Here is a 10,186-nt window from a genome sequence, read left to right as displayed (position 1 = left end):
CTAGAACAAATTTGGCTGCAAAGTCAAAAAACTTTTAAGCCATTTTCCTCAGTTTTAGTGTTACCGTAGTTACTGCAGTCGGCCTTTGCAGGGCAGTAATGAAAATTCAACTGTGCTTTGTGTTTGGCCACAGTCCATATCTGCTAATCTAATCTGCCCTATGAAGACTAGCTGAAGTTAGACATGAAATGAAACCTTTGGCTATCCGTTGGAGGGAAAATAAAGTGTAAAAATTGTAGTAACTATAAAATCCAACCAAAACCTAAGGCAAACCGCAGTTAATTTACTTACTGTGCTCTAACTCGGGCTCCAGGAGGTTTGGGATTGTATCAAGCTAAGAAAAAGTGCATGGGCGTATTATAGCAAATGTTGAGCGTAACAATGAGGATGATGCCGACGACAAAATAATAGCTTAAGTTACAGTGACCATAGCAAGATCAGTGATGAAGATGATGTTGTCAATCTTAATTGGGGTGATGTAGTGAATATTACAACAAAATAATATTTGAGAGTTGCTCAAAATTTATGCTATTACTACTTAAAAAAAAAAAAAAAATCTATAGATGAAACAAAGACAAGTTAAATCTATTCATACTGACGAAGATAAGACAGTTACTGCTAGTTTCTTTTGCATTACCTATATAGCTGTTTAAGACAATACAAAGGCAGAGTGCAGTAACTATTTTGTGTGGGTTTTTTTTTTTAGGTCAAATCATCCATGGGTTTTAGGCCAAAAAAAAATACTTTTTGAACACCTATTAAAAAAGAGCATTACCCCCTTTTCTACCTCGAACAAATTTGGCTGCAATGTCAAAAAACTGAGGACAGTTTCAGTGTTAGCGTAGTTACTGCAGTTGGCCTTTGCAGGGCACTAATGACATTCAGCTGTACTTTGTGTTAAGTGCTTATTGGCAAATGTTAGCATGCTAACATGCTGGACTTACATAGTGAACATGGTTAACATTCTACCTGCTTAGCATCAGCATGTTAGCACTGCCATTGTGAGCATGTTGGTATGCTGATGTTGGCATATGTTAGTTACAGACCCACTAAATCGCAAGCATGGCTGCATACTCTCACTCTTGTTTAAAAGAGAAGCTAAGCACCAGTCAACCATCGGACAAATTTAATTCAAAGAACCTTTTATACAATTTTAGCATGTTAATTTAATAAATATGGTTTACTTTTATTTGTGCAATGATTTCAATACTTATGATCCAACAGGCTACAAGCAAATCCACAAAATAACATTATAGTAAATGATATTAACTCCAATAAACCCTGCACTGTTAAAAGTAAAATGAATATTTACATTGGTTAAGAACTATAAAAATTACACACTTTTCCTTGTGAGTGGCTCAGACATCTGTCTATGAGAAGGCCATGAGGTTTCTCAAAATGTTTAAGGAAAACAAAAAAAGACTGGGACAGAGAAAGCTAATCTTAGCAGCTTCGTTTACCGTTCAAATAGACAACTATGCGCTTACTTTCCACCGTGACGCCCAGCGGACTCTCACCATCCTGAAGACACTAGGAGTAAGAAAATGTCAGCAGTCAACTCAAAGCTTCTCACAGTTCTACAGGAAGTCAATCTACACCGAGTTGCAGAGAGGTTCCCTGATGAGGTCTGCTGCCCACTGCACGTAAGGCATTTTTTGATTCTCTTGGTTTGCTGCAGAAATATGCTCCAATTTGAGTGGGCTCCGACCGATTTCTTCTAATCTGATTCAAGTACCGACGAACCTGCCAAGAAAAAAAAGAGGAATCAATGATAGTTGACATGACAACTCATATTGGATTCCTATACAAGCACAGACTGCCAAAAACATGTGCTATGAGCTACTACTATTTCAAATGTCACATAGCTGCACAATTTTTCAGATCATACAGTATGTTTTTGTTTTAACTTCCTACCTTACAGGCAGCCACAGGTTTGTCTTTTTTTCCAGAATTAAAATCAACTTGCATGACCCTTGCCTTGTGGTAGTTAATCCATCACAGTGACCCATCCGTTACCTTTATTGATGGCTTTTTTTAAATCGTTCAAAGTTCTGTCATCACATGGCAGTTGCAGCAATGAGCATGAGCTGTTTAAGAAACTCTTCTTGCAGGTGCAGTAAAGTGCTTGTTGGAAACGCCGACATGTGAGACAACACTGCTGACTGTTAAATATCAGGTGTCAATCCCTGCTTGCAACTGCATTAGCATGTGTAGATAAGTTAAGGGACCGAAATACAGCTGACTAAATGCTCGCTGTGATGGATTACATATTGACAGCAAGTAGTTTTATTGAAATGAAAGCAAGAGCAGCCTGGAAAGTTGGGAATCAATCCAAAAACATTTGGTATGTTCTGAAAAACTGTCAACTATGAGAGTGTGTGTCATCTTTAAATAGCAAAATAAAATATGCAAAACACTGGAGTCTCTGCAGTTCATGTGCTGTATACTGTAGCAATTACACTGTAATGTCACTGTGATGGTTGTAATAACTTACCCATATGTGCACAAGTGGTTTCTAGCCATCCATCATGACCTGAATCTCAGATAGTCTGGAACAGCTGGGAGTCCCCATTCTCTGTGCCCTTTGGTACAGCTCTGAATCCCCAAAGTAACGAGCACGATACAGTAAGCCTTCCTCTGAAAGTACAAGATGAAGAGTATGTCAGTGCGCTAGATCTCAATCAGTTACTCTTTAAAAACATTACATGTTTAGCTATTCTTTTGTAAACTGCTGTCAAGTGTCATTCTACATCACCAATGGACTTGGACACACCAGACTTATGATTGATCAAGCATACTGTGCAGTTGCAGTACTGTACTGTAGTCGTACTAGTTAACTAACAATCAACTGATTAAATGAGAAAATCATTGTTGGGGAACTTACTCTGCTGCTTCTCCTTCCAACAGTTGTTTCTGAGGTTGGAGATGTAGTCTTCCTCTACGCTTCGCTCAACATTCTTCAGGTTATTCCCGGTAAATTCTTCATTGAAACGGTCTCCCACATAGAAAAGCACCTTCAGGTTTGACGTGTGCCTCTTGTGAATATGTCCAGCTGACCTGATGCACAGGGACGACATAACAACTGAGAGTGAGACAGATGAGAAGTTTTCACAGAACCTCAGAAAGTTCTCCCGAGTGGTGAAACACTTACGGGCGGTAGCTAAGGCTGTAGGGAGGCTGGGTGACCATCATCTGGCTGAGAGCTGAAACGATGATGAGGATTAAGATGGGCATCAGCTGCACAAACAGAGCCAGACCTCCCTGTCAAGAGAAGAAAAACAACAACATCTGAAAAGTGAGTACACTCATGACAGAGCAGAGTACATCAGCTGGTATCAAACTGAAGTGTACTTGCAGTATTACAGACAGGACTTACATCTCTCTGCTGTTCTCGTCTTTCTTGCCTATTATGGTGTGCAAAATGCATTCTTCCATTTCTGTAAACGTGCACGTTACCTGAAAGGAATTTAAGATAATAAAGATTAAATGAAGATAATGTGCTGCGACTCTAAGTCACGTGAAATCAAAGCCCAAGAGTGTGCAGGTTTTCAACCCAAACGATTACAGCAGCTGATTATCAGATGTTCACTCAGAGAGAAGGAAGTGTTTATGGACTGTGTTTACAGGCAGAGTACCATTTCTAACATAGGTTGGTTGAGCAAGCAAAATGTTACTTGGTTAGACTGATGTGGTGCCTGCTCACTCCAAACTGTGTCAACATTACATTACACAGCAGTGCAATAGATGTAGGAAGGAAGTAACGTCAAAGGGGCCTTTATTTTTACTTCAGTTAACATCACAAACAAAACAACTAACTAACCACATTCATGCAACTGTGAACCTAATAAAAGGAAGTCTCACCATATGCTTGTACAGTAAGATATTAATGACAATAGGACTATAAAGTTGTGCTCAACGCTTGTGTTTCCTCTTTTGTTTCTTAAAAGCAAAGGTGGAGTCAAAAAACAAGAGGATTCACAAGGCTGATCAGCCAGTCAGACGGCTCTATCTCACTGACTGGGACCAGACAATGACTGCTGATAAGGGCTGAGCAGAGTCAATGGCATACAACGTGTTAAACCACAGTTAGGAAGCTGGGCTTGCCCACAAATGGGTTGCTAATGCATTCAAACATGTTAGTCCAAACGTGACAACCAAAGCACTCTTGGGCCTCCACAGCACTGCAACAAATACAACAAGATCCTGCCTGAGCCTATATTCATCTGGCCTTTACTTACTTGATGGGAAGCCTCCACCGAAGAACATGTTGAAGAGATCCTCGGGTGAGATGTCTGCTTCAAACTCGCGATGGTGTCTGTGTCTGGTTGGGTGTGATCTCTCCTCTCCATACTGGTCATACTGCCTTCGTTTCTCTGCGTTACTCAGCACGGCATAGGCATTACCAATAGCTGGAAGACACACCAAAAAGCCCCCCACAGATTTACACTTAGTTTCATGAGCGCTTAATGCTTACACTTACATGTCCTCCATAGAGATGAATTTTAATTTACCTTTAAATGCCTCTGTAGCTCCAGGCGCGTGATTTTTATCTGGGTGAAATTTTAGAGCCAGCTTTCTGTAAGCCTTTTTAAGATCTTCCTCAGAGGCTGTCTTTTCAACCCCCAGAATTTGGTAATAATCTTTACAGCTCTTAATCCTGCAGAGGGAGAAAAAAAACAATCGCCAGAGATAGTTAGCAGATTATAAGGGAGGAAATGGAAACACAACATATAGATATATCCCCTAAGATATTAATGTGACATCAAATACTTCATAAAGCTAATAGTAAAGTCACAAACACATTCAAAAGCACTAGCAGAGTGCTGTCAATCCTCATAACTTGGTGCAGGTGATGACAGGAAACATCAGGTTGATAGTAAATAAGCAGGTACACCGCACACAAGAGGGCTGAATTGCTTCTTCTTTTATTTTTGTCATCTGAAATGTTACAAACAATGCATTTCGCCCATGGCTTCATCAGATGAAGGAAAACAAACCTGATGAAGCCATGGGCGAAACACATTTTTTTAAAAGAAGAAGCAATTCAGCCCTCTTGTGTGTATCTGCTTATTTACTATCACACAAACAAACACGTTATTGTAAAAGCAACTGATACGATAATTCTAAAGATAATTACATCCAACCTGTGCATTTTTAAAGACAGATTCTCCTCGATAACCACCAGCTGTTGTCTCACAGTGAACGGTTGGCCAGCATAAAGAATAAGAGTAATCTGAATAAATTTTGTATAAGCCGTCTTCAATTTGTGCACTTAATTTTGCCACTTTGAAATGTTCTCCTATCACTCATGGCACACAAATGCTCGTTTTTTAATCCCTTCAGTAAAAATCATACTGATTAAGCTCTTAAAACATCACATTGTATTGTGGTTTCCATGTGATTGCATTACAAATTATCTTTCTCCCTGAAGGCAGAACTAAAATCAATTTAAATGACAGCTCCAGCTGAGTGACACAAACCAGCAGTGCTTTTGGCTGCTTGGTAATCACACACAGACTGTAATTTCATTTTCTGAGCATGTCACCAAAATGTCACATGACCGATTGATATCAGAGTGCTGAGTAAAACATGTGGTGTGTCCTAATTTTGTATCGTGTCTTAGTAGTACTGCGTAGTAATGTTGGATTACTACATCAAAAGAACAGATTCACATGAGTACTGACTTTCTGACAGCATCCAGCTGATCTGCTGTATATGGTTTGGCCGATTCTGTGGACGCCTGTGCGGACACATTAGGCTCCTCTCCGTGGCTGCGATGCCTCATAGTGGGTCCATCTCCGTTCACAGGACCGCCATTCTCATCTGGAGGCTTTCCATTCTGGGCTAACGACTCCAATAAGTCTGTAAAGATAGTGGATCCATGTTATTCAAAGGTGCTCATTATCAGATAACTCACTAGCATAGTAAGCTAACGGTAGCACATTAGCTGCTAACAGGGACGTCAATGCTGTACATGCGAACTGCTAATACGTAAGCAGCAATTTAAGACATTACGGAACCAAGTATGTTGCAGAAATCGCGGGTGGGGGGCTGAAAAAAACTACAAATACCAGTGTCGGCTAGGAGCAGCTGGTGTAACGTTAAGACGGTAATGCTAACGTTAGCTAATTTGGCTTCACAGCAACGGCCCACCGTTAGACATAAAATCGCTGCCGAAACAGACGTTTATTCGACGTACTCTTGGCCTGGTCTGTGGGAAACAAGCGCTGTGCCTTCTCTAGAAACTTCCTGGCTTTGTCCGACTGGTTGTTGTCGATCGCAATGAGGGCTATTTTAATGCACCGCTCCGCTTCGTCCTTGTTTGAGTCCATCGCGACACAACGGAAATGTTTACTTGCCCTGGGACGCACGGTGATGACGTAACGAATATATCTGGCTCGTGAATAACACGTCATCATAGTTGAATACAACCGCCAGGAAGCACTTTCTGATTTCTTTCGCTTTTAAACTCTATTATTTAAAGCCAGGGGTGTTAAAGTTAATAAGTGTATCTGCGCTAATCGTGTTCGTGACACTAGCCGACACCTGAAGCACCTTCAACTATAATAGCTACTTCTTTGAAAGTCAAAATGTCTTTGGCAGCTGCTCGCAGCAGGTCAGTCATATTCGTCAAACGTAATATTCTGCATACTTTAAGGCAAAACTGTCTGTTGTTTTCAACTAATGACACTACTCTAGCTGACCAGAGGAAACCACCTTCAAATAAACAGAGAAGAAAAAGTCATAAGAGACCTCCCTGGAATGATAATCTGTCCTGGGAGGAAAGGCTGGCTGATGTGGTCACCCCTCTGTGGAGGCTGAGTTATGATGAGCAACTTGAGCTCAAGCAGAAGCATCAGGAAAGGATACTATCTCAGCTCTCCATGCATCTCTCAGGTGAATCAACACCTGTCAGAAGTAAACCCAGCTTCCCTGTCTTGTCTATCCTGCCATCACCTGTTAGGGATGGCTACCGCAACAAGTCTTCATTTTCTGTTAATAGAGGAGTGGATGGAAACACAAAGACAGTTGGGTTTTACGTGGGCACAGGCAAGCAGAGAAACATTGTATGCATCAATGGAGACCACCTGCTCAACGTCCCAGAGAAGCACAAACTGGTAGCCAGATGTTACCAGGATTTCGTCCGCCTCTCTCCGCTGGAGCCCTGCCTGCTGTTCCACACTGGGGGTCACTGGAGAGAGGTGACAGTGAGGACCAACACAGAGGGCCACACCATGGCTATAGTGTACTTTCATCCACAGGCACTCACCCCAGAGGAGGTGGCAGTCCATAAGGCTGAGCTGGTGGATTATTTCACACAGGGGCCTGGATCAGTCTGTCAGCTGGGCTCACTGTTCTTCCAGGAGAGCACCATGACTCGATGCACTCATGAGGAATCGCCCTACCAGCTCCTGCATGGTCAGCCACACATGTACGAGGAGGTAATATACACCATCAGGGGAGAATTACAGAGAAGCCATAAGGAAATTCACATTGCAGCATTCCAGCATTGCAACTTCATAATCTCGTGTCCAACCGCAGTAGACAATGGAAAGTTCTAGTTTGATAATAATTGCTGGTACACTTTTGCCTTACTACAAATCTAGACACAAAGTTGCTTTACATTTTTAAACATGTTTTTAAAATGGTCATACTTTATATCCGATTGCTTATTTAGTAGTTGCATTAAATTACTTAATCATAGAGAAAGAGATTGGAAGAAAATGCTTCTCAGAATCAGCCAGTTATCAGCAGTAAAAATATGGTACCAGAAACAGGCTGCAGCTAACGATTATTTTCATGATTAATCAGTTAATTTAGTCTGTAAAATGTCAGAAAATGCTCATTAAAATTTCCCAGAGCTCAATGTGACATCTTAAAATAGCTTCCTTGTCCAACCGACAGTCCACACCCAAAGACTTCCGTACATTTACTACATCATACATCATTTACTACTTACTATTTTAAACGACAAAGAAAAACAGCAAATTCTCACATTTAGGAAGTTAAAACCAGCAAAAGTTTGATATTTTTGTGTGAAAAATGACTGAAACTATTGATAGATTATCAATATAGTTGGTGATTGATTTTCTTTATATCGACTAAGCGATTCATGGACTAATTATAGCAGCTCTATACGATAATAATCCAGTGATTCAGTGTTAGACTTCCTTAAAGTTGGGGGACTTGTAAGAGATAAATTTTAAAAAGGATTGGTCAACACTGATGCAGCACAGACCAAGATATCCTCAATTTATTTGGTTGTATATATGGTTCAAGTTCCCAAAACACTGGTTCCTACAGTTCCCATGATGCAAGGCGGTAGCATCTTCCATTAGACCCAGGCCCTTCTCACCTTGTTCATGCCCATGTCTCTAAAACTCTACGTACCGTCTGTAATGCAGGCTATCTGGTACAGATTATTAGCCTCCAAACTCAAACTCATAAAATTTACACAACACATATTTACTATTATACAATCATTTTCAACTATTTCAACATGACATCTACATGTAAATTTGGTGGTGTGATATTAAAAAAACAAACAGAGGAGAGTGGGTAGCACACAATTCATGTATGTTTACATTATATTTGTTTTTTTAATTGCTGTTCCTTTGTTGTTTTGCCATCCACAGGTGCTGGGCTTTAAATTCCGCATCTCTGCAGATGCCTTCTTCCAGGTGAACCAGGCAGCAGCTGAGGTGCTGTACAGCACAGTGAGAGACCTGTGCGTGCCAGACTCTGAGGAAGGTGGAGGCAGAACAAAAGTTGGTGGCACTCTGCTGGATGTGTGCTGTGGGACAGGTGCCATTGGCATTATTACGTCTCCCAGAGTGGACAGAATTATTGGGATAGAGCTCTTAGGACAGGCAGTTGAAGATGCAAGACACAACGCAGCTCTCAATAATGTGCAGAACTGTGAGTTCATTCCAGGGAAGGCGGAGGTAGTGCTTCCTGGACTTATGTCGCAGTTGAGCTCAGCAGGTGGAGGCCCTGTGGCAGCTGTGGTAAACCCTTCTCGAGCTGGCCTGCACCACAGAGTGGTCCAAGCTCTACGAAACCAACCTGCTATCCGTAGACTGGTGTATGTCTCCTGTAAACCGGATGGGGAGGCTATGAGGAACTTCAGGGAGCTTTGTTGTGCTCCTGACTCGCAGAAGAAACTCACAGGAGAGGCCTTTTCTCCAACGCTGGCTGTGCCTGTGGATATGTTCCCACATACTCCTCACTGTGAAGTGGTGCTACTTTTTGAGAGGTAGCAGGTGGTTTTTGTTCAAAGGTGGGCTTCAACCTTTAACAACCTATGTTACTTTAAATTAAAAGGCTGATGTAGTATTTAGTAATGATGTACTGTATGCTAAATAAAAATAGTTAATCTTACATCCATGGTTCACGCACACGTGTTTTCACTTATTTGCTTGATAGACCTCTTTTCAGGTCTTGCTTTCGGGGTTGCAACAAATGGTTATTTTGATAATCAAACTGCTCCAAAAAGGGGCATGTGGCTGCAGGTTTGTGTTCCAGCCAATCTAGAGCACACATGAAGCCTGTACTATGAAGCAGGATTTGGAATTAGCGAGCTAACTTCAGGGTTAACTCTGAGTTTTCAGTACGACAAAGCTGGTTCTCTTTTTACCGGGATAAATCACCATGGTAACTTATGCCGAACAGCTAAACTGCTAAGGAGCAGGCTAACTTCAGAGTATCAGATCACAGCATGCCAACACTCAACCTCTGACCATTTAGATCAACGAAGAAAGAAGTATCCATGAGCAGAAGTCCCAAGTCTCAGGTCAAGAAGAGTCGCCCATATATTGATATAGGTCAGTAGAATTATTTAATTGTTTCAGAGCTCTTTTTCCACTGGTTTAAAACAGAGCATCTAACAAACAGAGATTGTTAACAACACTTAACACATGATTTTAGGAGGATTTAACTTATACAAAGTTTATTTAAGCCCGCAGTGATAGTGTTGCTGTTTTACACTGATTCCATCACTGCAGCTCAAAATAACATGAGACACCTGTGTGATGGGAACAGACAATATATATATATACAGTGGGGCAAAAAAGTATTTAGTCAGCCACTGATTTTGCAAGTTCTCCTACTTAGAAAGATGAGAGAGGTCTGTAATTTTCATCATCAGAGGTACACTTCAACTATGAGAGACAAAATGAGAAAAAAA

The 10,186-nt window shown here is 41.1% G+C and overlaps 2 protein-coding genes across 2 annotated transcripts; one reads left to right on the top strand and one right to left on the bottom strand.

Moving 5' to 3' along the window:
- Nucleotides 1-1,105: 1,105 nt before the first annotated feature.
- Nucleotides 1,106-6,377, bottom strand: dnajb12a (DnaJ heat shock protein family (Hsp40) member B12a). Its single transcript, XM_050070777.1, has 9 exons — nucleotides 6,200-6,377; nucleotides 5,685-5,862; nucleotides 4,512-4,657; nucleotides 4,239-4,409; nucleotides 3,377-3,456; nucleotides 3,152-3,261; nucleotides 2,885-3,057; nucleotides 2,495-2,637; nucleotides 1,106-1,743 (listed from the first exon to the last, which is right to left on the bottom strand). Exons 1-8 carry the CDS (start codon nucleotides 6,330-6,332, stop codon nucleotides 2,516-2,518), a joined length of 1,113 nt encoding a protein of 370 aa, XP_049926734.1. The 5' UTR covers nucleotides 6,333-6,377; the 3' UTR covers nucleotides 1,106-1,743; nucleotides 2,495-2,515.
- Nucleotides 6,378-6,429: 52 nt separating this feature from the next.
- On the top strand, nucleotides 6,430-9,375 carry trmt2b (tRNA methyltransferase 2 homolog B). Its single transcript, XM_050070776.1, has 2 exons — nucleotides 6,430-7,442; nucleotides 8,637-9,375. Exons 1-2 carry the CDS (start codon nucleotides 6,591-6,593, stop codon nucleotides 9,258-9,260), a joined length of 1,476 nt encoding a protein of 491 aa, XP_049926733.1. The 5' UTR covers nucleotides 6,430-6,590; the 3' UTR covers nucleotides 9,261-9,375.
- Nucleotides 9,376-10,186: the final 811 nt, after the last annotated feature.

This window comes from Epinephelus moara, chromosome 19 (assembly GCF_006386435.1).
Source record: "Epinephelus moara isolate mb chromosome 19, YSFRI_EMoa_1.0, whole genome shotgun sequence".
In the NCBI taxonomy this organism is placed as follows: domain Eukaryota; kingdom Metazoa; phylum Chordata; class Actinopteri; order Perciformes; family Serranidae; genus Epinephelus; species Epinephelus moara.
This window is presented reverse-complemented; position numbering and strand designations above follow the sequence as displayed.

Excerpts from the sequence above, each read along its gene's own strand:
- trmt2b (XM_050070776.1), top strand. The coding sequence starts at position 6,591 with ATGTCTTTGGCAGCTGCTCGCAGCAGGTCAGTCATATTCGTCAAACGT. Across the intron at positions 7,443-8,636 it reads AGCCACACATGTACGAGGAG|GTGCTGGGCTTTAAATTCCG; the intron begins GTAATATACACC and ends TGCCATCCACAG.
- dnajb12a (XM_050070777.1), bottom strand. The coding sequence starts at position 6,332 with ATGGACTCAAACAAGGACGAAGCGGAGCGGTGCATTAAAATAGCCCTC. Across the intron at positions 3,262-3,376 it reads GACGAGAACAGCAGAGAGAT|GGAGGTCTGGCTCTGTTTGT; the intron begins GTAAGTCCTGTC and ends TTCTCTTGACAG. Across the intron at positions 3,058-3,151 it reads TACAGCCTTAGCTACCGCCC|GTCAGCTGGACATATTCACA; the intron begins GTAAGTGTTTCA and ends CCTGTGCATCAG.